Below are 13,988 nucleotides of genomic sequence, written 5' to 3' on the forward strand. Positions count from 1 at the left end.
CTCTCCAATAATTAGAATTAAATTTATTCTTTCTAATTAATGAATTGGACAATTAAACTCAATTAATTGTCGAAATGAAATTAAAATGGAAAATAGTTGAAAGAAAAAAAGTAAACAGAAAAAACGTTAAAAAGGATTAGTGAAAATCATTTGGAAATCAGATTGAAACTGTCAAGTTAACAATCAACTGGTGTTTTCATTTGATCACAATTAGTTGGGCGAGTAATTAATTATCGATTTTAATTTGATTAATTGTTCGGGTTAAATAATTTTCTTCTCTTTTCCATTCACTGTCTCTTTCCAATAGAAACTAAAACTCTGCTGTCGTCACCATTCAACATTCTCTTTCTTTTCTCTGTCTATTTTTGCTTCTCTTTCTTGTCAAATTCTGCCAACTGGTTTAATTTACTTTACTATTCTGCCTTTTTTATTTTCTGTGATTTTGATTATTCTACGTTGATTGTTACCATTTAAAGAATTAGTTAACTATGGCTAGTCCACGAACAAGAAGAATCCTTCAGGAATTACGTCCAACTAATGAAAATAATGTAAGTAGAGAAAAATTTAATTCTTTTTTTCTATTATTGTTTTTTTTATTCTCTTCTCTTTTCTCATATGTTCTCATCAATATGTTTTCTTTTCTTCTCACAAATGATTCTCTTCTTTGACAGACCAATTTCTAATATTTTTCTTTAATTTATTTTCTCTTTTTTTAGAGTTGTTTTGAGTGTGGAGCTTTAAACCCACAATGGGTCAGTGTTACCTATGGTATTTGGATATGTTTAGATTGTTCCGGAAAACATAGAGGACTTGGTGTCCATTTAAGGTACATTCACATTCATGTTGGTCAATTGGATTTTTTGGCTTTTATGTTATGTTATTTCATTTTTTTTTCTATATTAATTTGGCCTTTCTATTTATCTTCTCTACTCAACGTTAGTTTTGTCCGTTCAATTACCATGGATAAATGGAAGGATATTGAATTAGCCAAAATGAAGGCTGGGGGTAATAAGAAAGCAAAGGAATTTCTTACCAGTCAATCTGATTGGGATCCTAATATGCCAATGAGTGAAAGATATAATTCAAAGGCTGCTGCTTTGTATCGTGATAAGGTAAAGGTCTTAGTAATTGATGATTAAATTCAGATACAATTTTGTGTGTGTGAGAGAGATGGATCAGTCTAATCAAATTGTATGTGTAACTTTGTTTTTCATTGATTGATTTCTTATAGATTGCAACTGAAGCCACCGGTAAAAGTTGGTCCATTGAAACTTCTCAAGCGAAAGATTATGTCTCTAGAGCCATTCCTAAATACTCGGCGGGTTCATCTTCCAATTCATCTTCAAACACAACTAAACAATCAACATGGGATGAAGATGAATGGGCTTCAAGCAGTTATCAAAGGTACTAAAATGATAAAATCTTCATCAGGCATCTATAAAACAATGATAACGTTTTTACATTTATCAGCTTCATCAATCATCAATCATCATCATAAACATCGAATCTCAATTTTATTTATATTTCCCAACAATATATTTATACTTAAATTGTACCGAACATCTCTTTTTCTCTATTTCGCTATTTATGTTTACAATTTCATAGTTATAATCCCGAGAATGTATCTCGTCAAAAGGAACAGTTCTTTGCGAAGAAGCAACAAGAAAATGCTTCTCGACCAGAGTAAGTATCTTTCTAATATTACGTGTACTCTTTTGCTTGTTACACCATTAAATTTGATTTCCATTAATTGAAATGGTTAATTTGCTTTTGAATAATGACATCTTCCAATCTTCAAACAATTGCCTATTAAAAAGTTATCCGTTCTCTATTTCTTTCCAGTGATCTCCCGCCAAGTCAAGGAGGAAAATATTCAGGGTTCGGTTACAGTGCTCAGCCCACTAGAAGTCAATCTGATTACGGAATAGATTCTTGGGGTTTCTCAATTGTAAATATTAATTGTCACTCTCTCAATCTCTAACCAATCTAATCATCTTCTCATCATCACTTTCAGACTTCTCTGTCATCGATAGCAAGTACAGCAACTAAAGTCGCATCTAAAGCCTCTGAAAATGTAAGTACTAACGATTGTTTCGTTGATCAGTATCTTAACTCTATCATCATGATTTGATTTCTAATTACAATTAGGCTTTGAAAATTGGATCCATAGCTTCACAAAAAGCTGCTGAACTTGCAGGAACTCTGAATGAGAAGGTAAATCAATTTGAATTTTTTCTCCACATCATAAGCACTTCATTATAACCTATCGATTTTTTTTTCGATTTTTTTTCCTCATGTTAATTTCTGTTTTTGATTTGGTTACATTATCATTATTTTTCGTTCGATTTCCGATCCCTAAACAAGGTGAAAGAAGGCACCTTAGTTGATACTCTATCCTCCCAAGCAACAACAATTGGTTCTAAGGTTGTAATCATCTGGATTGACGACTACTAATATTTACTAATTTCGAGTGTTTTTTTTTACTCTTTGACACATTTTAGGTCGTTGATGTTTCTAAAAGAGGATGGACCGATTTATCGACTCTCTTCAATAACAAAGCTTCTCTCTATAGTGATCCTAATTCTGAGAGCAATTATTACGAGTATGGAAGCGGAGAGCAAGGTGCAAGTTACCAGGAGGGTTATAAAGATAACAATGATTATCGAGACGAAGGAGCCGGAAAAAAGGAATCATCGACTCTCCTTTCATCGTCAAAATCGTCGCCTAATATTCAACATAAACAACAAAATAGCTCTTCAAATGCTGATGAAAATAGAGAAACTAGTAAAAGCTCAACGAACAATAAAACAACGAGCAATCAGATAACCACTACTCAGAAAACAACTAAATCATCAACGAGTAGTATTAGTAGGGAGGAAAGAACACTAATCAACTTTGGTGAAGGAAATTCTAGTAAAAAAAGTTCCAAAAAAACCGAGGAAGATGATTTCTGGGAGCTACTCAATGATTCACCGAAAGCATCGAGTAAAAAAAGTACTCGTCGCAATCAAAATTAATTGTCTCTACTGTGATACGACTTTTAATTCTGATAGATTTATAATTAACACATGAAAGAGAAAAGGCTAAATAAGATTATTTTTATTCCCATCCTCATCTTTTACTCCAGTTTTGAACTTAATTATCTTCTTCCCGTTTCAATGATAAAATCAATTCGTAACAATCAATATTACAACTTGATTACAACAGTTTAAAATAAGAGATAATTAAATTCACTATTTATAATTTTCCATCAACTTGAGATTTAAGTTGATCGAAATCTCTCAAAATTGCGGAAACAAATTAAATTGTTTTCTCTCCTCCTAATTGTTAATCACTCTCTTCCTAATTGTCAATGTGGACCAATATTTCTCATGATTAACTATTCAATTCAATCAGATTAATACGTTTCTTTGGATCCAAGTAAATTAAGACAATTAATCTATCGAAATTGTTGTTAATGTAAATTCAATTGTTTCTTTCACGATGAATTTAAATCAGTAAAACAATTTGATTTAAAATTAACTCAGGGAAATTAATTCGGTTAATTAAACGATTTTTGATCAACACAAATTGTTGTCGTTAAAAAATCAAATTGATTGATTGTTTAGTTGATTGAATGAAAATAGTCTTTAGATAATTAACAAATTAATCTAATCACTTTGACTTAATGTCCTTATCACTATTAACAGATTAACTGATAATTGTCTGGAAATAATCAAATTAGGATAATCAATGATAACCAAACGTAACAAATTTTCCCAAACAACAATTAACTCAACAATTAGCAACTTTAAACATGAAGATTGAAACAATTAAATCAAAAGTAAAATAATGAAAAATACAAGAAATTGAGTCAATCAAAGTTACATTGATTTACTTGTTAGATTTGGCAAATTTTCACCTTATTTGAAGTATTATCTGGTAGCAATTAAGAGAGAATCAGCAAGATGATAATTAATCAATTAAATCTCTGAGAATCAAAGATAATTGTAATCAGATTGAAGATACAATTGCAAATTGATTGTGTCCTTGATGAGTTGAATTTCATTTGCTGTTTCCTTCAACTAGAAAACATCACATTGGAAGTTGTTGTCTAAGCCTCATAGTAACTCAATCTCACCTTGTCTCTGGTTGATTAATCTTCAGTTAATTGTAACAATTTAGTCCAGTTAATTAGAAAGAAATTTACAATCATGTTCACATTACGACAAATAGTTAAATCAACTGCCAATTCACTGAACCAAGGATTTTATTGTGAGTAGATTTTCATTTTCATTGACTTGTTGCTTTTTCTGTCACAACAACAACAAAACCTTTTGTTTGTTTATTTTTCAATCTGTGATTTAGTAAATTGTTGTTGATGTTTTCTCAATTTAATTGTTGGTTGATTTTTGTGTTTTCCTTTAGTTCAACGATGTCAAGCTCATGTTGGTTGGATTGGTCTCGGTTTCATGGGAACTCCAATGGCGACTCATTTGATCAACAAAGGCAATTCTTTGGTTGTTTATGATGTCAATTCATCGGCTGTTGAATCTTTCAAGGCTAAAGGTGCCATTGTCGCTTCCAGTCCTGCCGAAGTTGCCGAAAAATGTGACCGAGTGTTCACCATGGTTCCCGCTGATCCTTACGTAATTGAAGTTTTCTCCGGTTCCAATGGACTCTTGACCAAAGCCTCTAAAGGAACCATTCTCATGGATTGTTCAACTGTCCATCCAAACACATCGAAAAAGTTACTTGAACTAAGCAATGCCGCTGGTGTTGATTTTCTGGACACTCCGGTCGCTGGTGCTGTTCCTGCCGCTAATGCTGGTACACTTACCTTTATGTGCGGAGGTAAAGCCGATGTAGTCAAGAAGATTGAATCACTTTTACTTTGTATGGGTCGTCGGGTTATCCATTGTGGTGACGTTGGCGCTGGATCGGCAGCCAAAATCTGTAATAACATGATGCTCGCCATCTCCATGATCGGTACCTCAGAGACACTTAACCTTGCCCAAGGTCTTGGTTTGGATCCTAAACAGATGACAGAGATTCTTAACATTAGCTCAGGTCGAACCTGGTGCTCGGATACTTATAATCCTGTTCCCGGTATAATGGAAAATGTTCCGGCATCGAGAGATTATAAACCAGGATTTAAGGTCGAACTTATCGCCAAAGATTTGGGTATTTCTCAGTCTTGTGCCAGTTTAACCGATGCCCCCACTCCTATGGGCGCCTTGGCCTTGTCCATTTACAAAGCAATGACCAACAATGGACACGGAGAGAAAGACTTTTCTTATGCTTACCAATTCCTCTTGAAAAAGGTCACCGGTGGTGTTAGAAAAAGTTAAATCAATCAACTCAATTACCATCAAATTAACTAACCAAACGTAGAGATTAATGATTAGAAATTTAATCATATCCATTTACTAATCAATTTAAGTTTGACTATTTTTTGTGGGAATCAATGTTTTATGTAAATTGTATTTCTCTGAACGGATCAAATTCAGTTGGAAGACTCGAATTGTTAATCAATTGAACTTTTTTTTATCTAATAAACTTAAAGGAAGAAAAATGAAACAAGTTTAATATCAACTTGAAAGATTACAATCAATTAGGTTAATTAACTGTCAGCAAAGATTCAGTGATCATGCTTGTGGTGAAATCGAAACCTAAATCAGCATCAGAATCGCTTGAAACAATCAAAATGGAACCAGTGACTGGAGGTGATTCAGTTGTGGTTGTGGTCGATGATCTGGTTGGTCGAGTAGTTGAAGTTGTGGTAGATGATGTTGTGGTTGTGGTTGGTGTAGTTGTCGATGGTGTGGTTGGCTGAGTAGTTGATGTTGGGGTTGGTGTCGTGGTTGGTGTTGTTGTGGTTGTGGTTGTTGTTGATGATGTGGTTGATGTTGTGGTTGGCCGAGAAGCTGATAAGGTTGTTGGCATCTTTGGTGTTGGGATCAATTTCTTATCCAATTTACTAATTTTTTTGGGTGAAATAATTGATTTTGATTGTTTAGGGATTGGAGGTTGTGGGTCATTGTTGATTAAGGGCTTAGTTGTTGAGGGTAATTGTTTTTTCACTGTTAACTTTGGTTCAATTTGAGGAGCTCGTGTTTTAGGTTTGAAGAAAACTGGTCGATTCAAATTGAATTTTCTCGATAATCTAAATGAATTCCAAAAGGGTCGATGCAAATTTCCGCTTAGATGGTCACTATTTTCACTCTCATCAGCCCGATCTGAGTTCGTTGAATCGACCTCTAGTTTCTCGTCAGAATCATCATCAAGGTGAGATAAATTTCTAACGAATCGACGACCAATGAAACATTCAGAAGTCAATATAACTTTTGTTATAATTAAAAAGAAAATCAAAATTTTCATTTTCAATTTTACTCAATAGAGAGAAAGAAACAAAATTATAAAGTGACCACTGAAAAGACAGTATAACTACTGAGTTATGTCCACTTTCTTTGGATTTTTTTTTCTTCTCTCTTAAAAGATTTGGACCAAAGGATTAGAGTGACCATTCAGGTGGAAGATGTGGTCAGAGGATTAGAGAGAAAAATTCAAAAGATTAAGTTAACTCGCTGTTAATTGTTAATCTTTTCGAAAATGGATTTTCTTTTACTTTTCCATATAAAATCAACTTCAGGTCATTGGAACTCTCATTTGATAATTTAAACAGTTTTTTGGTAAATCAGTAATTTTTTATTCGATAAACATAAATTCTTGAAGTTTTTAGTAATATAAGTTTCTAATAGCTTGAATATTGACCAATCTACTCTTTGGTCATCACTCATTCACTGTTTTTTGCCACATTTCCTTCAATAGGCCATCTTCATATGAGGTCAATCTTTCCAGAATTGACCAGCCCTTCGAGCGGAAGACAAGATGTACTCATTTCCTTGATTCTCACGATAACTATAAGCACCAAGGGTCAACGATTGAGCCAATCGAGCCATGATACTTATCTAAGGAAGAAACGAAAATTGAAAATGATGATAAGTTCGAAGCGATTAAGATGATCGATAAACTGACCGGTAATATATTCCATTCCTGGTCACTAATTTGAATTACTCTGTGATAACCTGAGATAACATATCCTGGAGCTTTAATTGGATCAATTAATTTCGAATCAAGTGTAACATAACAACAAAGAATCGCCAGATCAAAAATAGTTGGAGCTTGATGAGAATCGGCGAAATCAATTAGACCAATAACTGACCATCGATTAGTGTCCACCTTGTCCAAGACAATATTCTGTTCATTTACATCACCATGAATAATGGAAACTGGAAACTCGTCGATTTTGTCAATTACCTGTTGTTTAAATTTCTTAATTACACCTGAAATCAACGATCGATGATCATCATTATCGACAGCGAACAAAAATTTGTCCAATTTGTCGACACTCGAAAGGGACCAAATTGTTTTCCGTTTCTCGAGAACCGAATTGGTGAAATTCTAAGAAAAATAATTCGAGAACAGAATAATTAAAACATAATCATCACCGAGAACAATTAATTGTTAATTTACCTTTAATTCCTTTGTCAAAGTTGCCAGAGTTTCACCAACTTGGAATAAAATATTCTCAGTGTAATCAACTTGATTCATAATTGTTCCCGGAACAAAATTCAACAATCTAATTGCAAATTGTTCCTCGGGCAATGATGAATTTAAACTAATTCGTGATACTAATTGTCCATTACAATCGGGTATTGGATAGGGAACCTTGAGGCTCGTCGAGGATTTAACATAATTTGTGATCTCATTAACGGCCTCTGAACAATTAACAAGATTGATTAATCAAAACAGTATCGGAACTAGTGACTTTAATTACTCACCAATTAATCGAGGGAATGATGAATCCAGAGAATTGGTTATTTTCAAGACGAATTTTTTTCCATGATCATGAAAATCAGACTCAATCTCAATCAGGTAATTACGATCATCGTAAGAATCAATCTCGATTATCTTAATCACTTTAAAGTTAAACAATTTATCAACCAATTTTTCAGCTGAATCGATATCAATATTTGGCTTAATCTTTTCACCAGGTTCAAGAGTTGACATTTTATTCACGATTCAGATTGGATTGTAACTAAATTAAATCTAATTCTTTCAGAGGATCTGATCAACTTATCTGATCCATTTCTTAGTAATCAAATAAATTGAACCACAAGGTCTCGAACAATTTAGTAATGATAATAATACGTGATGTGTTTAATATTTTCACTTATATATTAGTAAATTAAATTACAATTAGAACTCTTTTCATGTCAAATAATTTATCATGTCTCTGAATCAGATGATATGTTGCAGATTATTAAATTAAATTGTTGATTAGGTGGATCAAGGTCTCGAAAAATAGTTGCTGAAATTTAGTGTTTGAGCTTCTTGGTGTATGGAATCAATATCGACTATCGTTGAAATGTCCACGTATTTGGGATGAACGAGTTGAGTTGACATTGGTCGCGATCGACTGTAGAAAAGAAAAGAGTTAGTTGATTATTTGGTTGATTGTCTTGATTGCTATGAGTTAAATCAAACGGTTATTTACCTTCTAATAATTAATATCAACACTAAAGTTGAAACAATTAGTATGATAACTGAGCAGATCCCAATATCTTTGAGGGTTAAATTGGTTGAATGTATTGGTGAAGATGGAGATGATGATGATGATGATGACAGAGATAAAGATGATGGAGCTAGTGAGGGTGAAGATGAAGTCCAATATGAGATCGAAGATGAGGTCGAAGATGAGGTCCATTGAGATGTCGGTTCGAACTGGCAAGCAACATGCCTCGTACCAGAACACGAAACTTCATGAGCAAATTTCCCAGTGGCAATGTCGATTTTAGCACAATTGAATATCCCTTGAGTCCAAAAGTTAAGCGATTTGAGGCCATTTTTTTCCATTCCACTTGAGAGTCGAATATTTTTATAAAGAAAAAACGAAGACTGTGATGAAGAATAGGGAACGATTCCATCTCTCTGGCTGCAGAATTCATGAGAACCACTAAAGGTCAATTCGTTGGTGAAAAAAGCGTAACAATGATTTTCATCGACCCCAAGAGTAGCCTGTTCATCTTTAAAAGATGGACACTGGTCAACGGAAAATGATTGACTAAAGGTAAACAAAATGAACAATACTACAAATGAAGGTGACATTGTGATGGTCAAGATGAGATTCGTACATTCAAAGTAAATTTGTTTCTCTCATACAAAATGAAACATTTAGGTTTCCATTTAGAGTAGAAACTTAATCCATCTAAATCAACTGAAAGTTAATCCATTGGATTAATGGCTTCAAAATAATGAGGAACAATTTAAATAGATTAATTGCCAGAGAATGATTTTAATTGTGTTTCCTTTAGTTAACAAAAAAATCTTAAATGAGAATAAGTTGTTTTTCTTTGATTCGATTCAATCTTATCTTTAACTAATTGTTCAATCAGCAATCAGGATTAAAAGAAAATGTCTTCAAGTGATAATTTATCATTAAGTGATTAAAATTTCATCAGAGGTTGGAAATTAACAAGGTGAGTTGGATTAACGGTTCTCTTTAAATTGATCAATGCAAAAGTTGATCAATGGATGGAAATGAATTTCGAGATGCCGATGTTGATTGTTCAGTAGATTGTGATCTTATATGTTATGTACTTTCGGCACATGTGACACACTGAAAGGTTAGTGCAACAAACGGAACACGAACCGTGGCCACAGAGGAAAATTACGTTCTTCGAATTTTCCAAACAAATCGAACAGTTATTCGCATCTTCGATCGCAGTTAATTTTTTCTCAAGAATTCGAATTTTATCAACTAAATATGAAATGTTCGAATCAGTTTCAGTTTTAGTATAGAATTTTCTTTGGTCTAGTGTTGGAATAACTTGAGAATCATCAAGATCGACGAATTCACTGATCCATTTTCTCCATGACATCTCATCTGATTCCTTTGCGATTTTCTTGATTTCTTTCATTTTCTGACGAGATTTAGCCAATTCTATTCGAAAAGAAAATAAAGATTTAAATTGACTTGATTACAGAACTTTTTTTTGTCTCAATTACCTGAAATATTCATAACACATGATGGATTCAGTATGTATGTTTGTTTACCAAAATGGACAATCAGGTCACCGTCATTGTCGGTGTCCATTACGATACCACATTCACCCCGAATTTTCATTATCTCTGGTGAGTATTTGTCATTTTCGTCGAGAATTTTTTTCACTTTTTTATTATCTTTAATGACCTTAACAATATCGCCGGCATAATGTTTCCTCAAAACCAGCGGATTGAATGTCCAACTTAATCGACTGTGATTGAATAAAACGTTAACATCTTTAGTCTCGGTGATGCTCATTACGATTCCCGTTTTGTTGATTGCTTGAGCCATTCGTGGATTCCAACCTCCGTGTCCTTGTTGAAGCTCTTTGAGCTGTTCGTACTTGATGGCGATCACTTTCACTCGATCTCCAGTCGCAAATGAATGTTGTTCTTCCGTCGGTGGTGGTTGTGGTATATCAGGTGATTTCTTTTGTTTTTTTCGAGATCTTTTATCTTTGATTGGACTATTATTGGCACTTTGATTGATTCGTCTGGGTTTTTTTGGACTTCGCACTAAACTTACGATACATTTAGGATTCAATTGCCATGTACCACCATCGAAAGTGACACTTAGATCACCATCCGAAAACACTTTGAAAACGATTCCCTTTTTACCGAGAAAATTTTTCATATCAGGAACGAATTCCCCATGACCTTGTTGAAGTTTTTTCACTTGACTTTCGGAATCGATCAATTCGACAACATCACCAACACGATGTTCAACTTCCAGTTCGTTCTCAAATGTCCAAGCAATTCGTGAATCTTCAAACTTGACATCTATTTCACTGTTTTCACTGATTCCATTGATTATTCCATTTTTGCTCATGTATTTTACCGTCTTTGGATTCCATTCCTTTTGACCATTTGCGAGCAGTTTGAGTTCGTTGATTGAAATCGCGATCACTTTGATTTTATCGCCTTTTATGAATGGACAACCGTTCACTTTTGCTACGACAGAAGCGCTGGATGAAAGTCTTTGTTGAGTTGTAGTTGGTGGTGGTGTGGGCTGTGGTTTGGGCTGTGGTTTGGGCGTTGATGCTTTAGTTGATGGCGTTGATATCGGTGTCAATGTTTGCATTGTTGTTCTTGACGGTGGATGAACCGTGCAAGAAATGTAAGGTCTAATAGCACCTTGTAGCTCAATAGGACGATTTGCGACCGTTGATATTGGTGACAATGTTGTTGGAGTCGATTCCGTTGTCGAAGTCACCAAATATTGTGATCTGACAGGAGACGAGTAACTATTATGAGACTCGCTAGATATCTGTTGCTGTGGACGAGTTCGTCTAAGATCTGAATCAAATTCAGTTACATAAACGGGTTCATATTCACCTTCATCTTCATCCCAGTCTGGCCAATGAGAAGTCGAAGGTCGGATGGTCGCAGGCTGACTACGGCCGTGCGAAGATGATGTTACTCCCATGATGATAATCCGTTAGTTAAATTGTTGTTATTAACGAGATCCTCCTAATCACAAGTGATGGTAACTTGAGTAGACATAAACAAATATCAATTGATTTTTGCAATAAACGATTATGTTGTTGATCAGCTCATGTAACTAACAATTAACTGCCAATTACCAGAGCTACTCTCTCCCCCCACCTGGTTAACTGATTACCTTTTATAATTATCTGCTGAGAAATCAACAATAAAATGTTACTAACAACCAATTTCAATGATGATCAACAACTATTGAATTATCTGCTGATTCAATCATCATTTGTTAGATTGTAACTAAACAAAGATAAAAAAAGTTTTATTTAAATGCTAAAGCAGAAAATTGTTCACTTGGTAATACAATTAGTTTGGTTTAATCAGTGAAATCGTCCAGCTAATTAGTTTTAACGTTTAATACATTGAAATTTTTTCGTTAATTGAAGCTCGACAGAGGTGACAATCTTCAATGATGTCGGCACAGTCGCTACAAGCACCATGGCCACAGGAAAAAATGATCTTCTTTTCATTGATCCAACAAATGCCACAAGTATTTTCCTCTTCAAATTTGCGCATTTTTGATTCGAGGAGATGTTGGCGCTCAACTAGTACCGTTATGTTTGTATCTTCATCACTTTTAACACAAAGATGATCACGGGAGTCAATCGTGGTCACTGGCCTTGAATCGTCACCAATAACAGCCAACTGGTCAATCCAATCTTTCCAGGTATAAACCCCTTGTTTCTTGGCCATTGTATCAACACTTTTTTTGGATCTTACAATTTCTGTGAGAAATTGAAAAGACAAAACAATTAGAACAGTTTCCCAATGGTTATTAAGATAATAATTAATATTTACCAGATAAATTAGTTACACAGGAAGGATTTAAAGTCCAAATTTGACCTCGCAAGTTTATAATGAAATCGCCATTGTTTTCAGCGTCGATAACTATTCCAGTTGATCCAATAATTTTGAACATTTCGACTGAGTAATTTTCATTTACGAGTAAACTTTCAACAGTTTCTTGCTCTTTGATATTATTCACTTTGATTAGATCGCCAATGTAATGCTTGACCAAAGCCACTGGACTGAAAGTACATTGTTTTCGTGACGAGTCAAATTTAACTGTTACGTTGTGTTTATCGATCACTTTGATAACTATTCCCGTTTTGCCGATGAATTGTGACATTTGTGGATTCCAAATGGATGGAGGTAAGTGAATTGCTTTGAGGACATTGGAAGACACGGAGATCACTTTAACTTGATCACCGACCGTGAATGGGGTCGGGTTATTAGCGTTTTCTAAATTTGTACTCGAGGACGAAGCTGTTTCTTGGTCAGATGATTCGAGGTCGACAATTTCTGGAACCGTTGATTCAGCGGCTGAGGTTGATTTCTCTCTTTCGATTGCTATAAAAGGAAAATGACAAAATAATCGAGGTTCAATTATCGAATTGATATTGATGAGTGTTTGATCGAATTGATTTTCGATTAACTTACCTGACAAATTAATGACACAATCAGGATTCAAAATCCAGGTTCCACCATCAAAGGCAACCCTTAAATCACCGTCAGTGAATAAATTAACAATCACACCTTTGAAACCGAGATAATTACTCATCTCAGGTAAGAACTCACCATGACCTCGTTGAAGTTTTTTCATCTCATTTTCATCATCGATAACTTGAACCACATCATCGACCTGATGGTCAACATGTCCCTTTTTCGAGCTGAAATTCGAGGACCAAACAATTTGTGAATCATCGAATTGAACGATAACTTCACCATTTTCACCAATTCGATTGACAGTTCCAATCTTATCGATGAATTGAGCTTCCTTTGATTCCTCTGTTCGATTGTGATTTTGTCTCAATGATCTCAGTTGATCAACACTTATGGCGATCACTTTAATTTTCTCGCCAATTGTAAATGGAAAACACCGATTAACTTGTCCATTGGTTAGTGGACCGGATGAGGATGTTGATTGTTGAGGTTGCAAAGAGTTAACAGATGAAGTAGATGATAATTGAGATGAATTTGATTCCTCAGTCGAAACCCTATTATTAATAAACATAGAAAACATTATTGGAGTTTCCATTTCTAACTTAGAAATTGTTTATGTCTATTGATCAACTTGAGGACCAAGACTAAAGAGCCAAATATAAAAACTCGAGAAATTTACTGATTAGATTAACTTGTAGGTTCTAATTGCTGGTTTTTAATTGTTTCCTAGGAAAAATAGTTAACTTGACATATGAGAAGTGAATCCTACTTTTCACTTAATTGCGAAGGAGTTAATTGTTTAGTTCTAATCTAATTTGAATCATCTTGCCTTTGAAAATGAGATTAGCAAATTGTAATTAAAGAAAACAATTAAGCTGATTTCTAATGAAGTTGACCTAATTAAGTTCCGATTTCATAATAAAAATCATAATAAAAAAGTCAAATTTAGTTTGTTTTTTTTT

At 34.2% G+C, this 13,988-nt stretch overlaps 5 protein-coding genes across 6 annotated transcripts; 2 read left to right on the forward strand and 3 right to left on the reverse strand.

Moving 5' to 3' along the window:
- The first annotated feature begins 168 nt into the window (after positions 1 to 168).
- Positions 169 to 3,518, forward strand: LOC128395460 (ADP-ribosylation factor GTPase-activating protein 1-like). Of its 2 annotated transcripts, XM_053355888.1 has the most exons (10): positions 172 to 548; positions 717 to 826; positions 941 to 1,112; positions 1,232 to 1,404; positions 1,606 to 1,683; positions 1,843 to 1,948; positions 2,015 to 2,074; positions 2,149 to 2,214; positions 2,365 to 2,424; positions 2,502 to 3,518. In XM_053355888.1, the coding sequence occupies exons 1-10, from the start codon at positions 489 to 491 to the stop codon at positions 3,015 to 3,017; spliced, it is 1,401 nt and encodes a 466-aa protein (XP_053211863.1). In that variant the 5' UTR covers positions 172 to 488; the 3' UTR covers positions 3,018 to 3,518. The 2 variants fall into 2 exon arrangements, with proteins under 2 accessions (XP_053211864.1, XP_053211863.1); XM_053355889.1 differs by lacking the exon at positions 2,365 to 2,424 and having other exon boundaries at positions 169 to 548.
- Positions 3,519 to 4,035: 517 nt separating this feature from the next.
- On the forward strand, positions 4,036 to 5,568 carry LOC128395465 (3-hydroxyisobutyrate dehydrogenase, mitochondrial-like). Its single transcript, XM_053355894.1, has 2 exons — positions 4,036 to 4,254; positions 4,408 to 5,568. The coding sequence occupies exons 1-2, from the start codon at positions 4,194 to 4,196 to the stop codon at positions 5,328 to 5,330; spliced, it is 984 nt and encodes a 327-aa protein (XP_053211869.1). The 5' UTR covers positions 4,036 to 4,193; the 3' UTR covers positions 5,331 to 5,568.
- A 1,259-nt stretch (positions 5,569 to 6,827) lies between these two features.
- On the reverse strand, positions 6,828 to 8,052 carry LOC128395068 (hydroxylysine kinase-like). Its single transcript, XM_053355450.1, has 4 exons — positions 7,824 to 8,052; positions 7,516 to 7,760; positions 7,018 to 7,443; positions 6,828 to 6,950 (listed from the first exon to the last, which is right to left on the reverse strand). Exons 1-4 carry the CDS (start codon positions 8,050 to 8,052, stop codon positions 6,828 to 6,830), a joined length of 1,023 nt encoding a protein of 340 aa, XP_053211425.1.
- Positions 8,053 to 8,173: 121 nt separating this feature from the next.
- LOC128395455 (uncharacterized) lies at positions 8,174 to 11,670 on the reverse strand. Its single transcript, XM_053355884.1, has 3 exons — positions 10,051 to 11,670; positions 8,540 to 9,985; positions 8,174 to 8,461 (listed from the first exon to the last, which is right to left on the reverse strand). Exons 1-2 carry the CDS (start codon positions 11,510 to 11,512, stop codon positions 9,612 to 9,614), a joined length of 1,836 nt encoding a protein of 611 aa, XP_053211859.1. The 5' UTR covers positions 11,513 to 11,670; the 3' UTR covers positions 8,174 to 8,461; positions 8,540 to 9,611.
- Positions 11,671 to 11,877: 207 nt separating this feature from the next.
- LOC128395456 (E3 ubiquitin-protein ligase mib1-like) lies at positions 11,878 to 13,748 on the reverse strand. The gene is made up of 3 exons (XM_053355885.1): positions 13,024 to 13,748; positions 12,382 to 12,933; positions 11,878 to 12,308 (listed from the first exon to the last, which is right to left on the reverse strand). The coding sequence occupies exons 1-3, from the start codon at positions 13,619 to 13,621 to the stop codon at positions 11,938 to 11,940; spliced, it is 1,521 nt and encodes a 506-aa protein (XP_053211860.1). The 5' UTR covers positions 13,622 to 13,748; the 3' UTR covers positions 11,878 to 11,937.
- Between the last annotated feature and the right edge of the window lie 240 nt (positions 13,749 to 13,988).

The sequence above is a fragment of the Panonychus citri genome, unplaced genomic scaffold (genome assembly GCF_014898815.1).
Source record: "Panonychus citri isolate SS breed McGregor unplaced genomic scaffold, ASM1489881v1 Contig00141, whole genome shotgun sequence".
In the NCBI taxonomy this organism is placed as follows: Eukaryota; Metazoa; Arthropoda; class Arachnida; order Trombidiformes; family Tetranychidae; genus Panonychus; species Panonychus citri.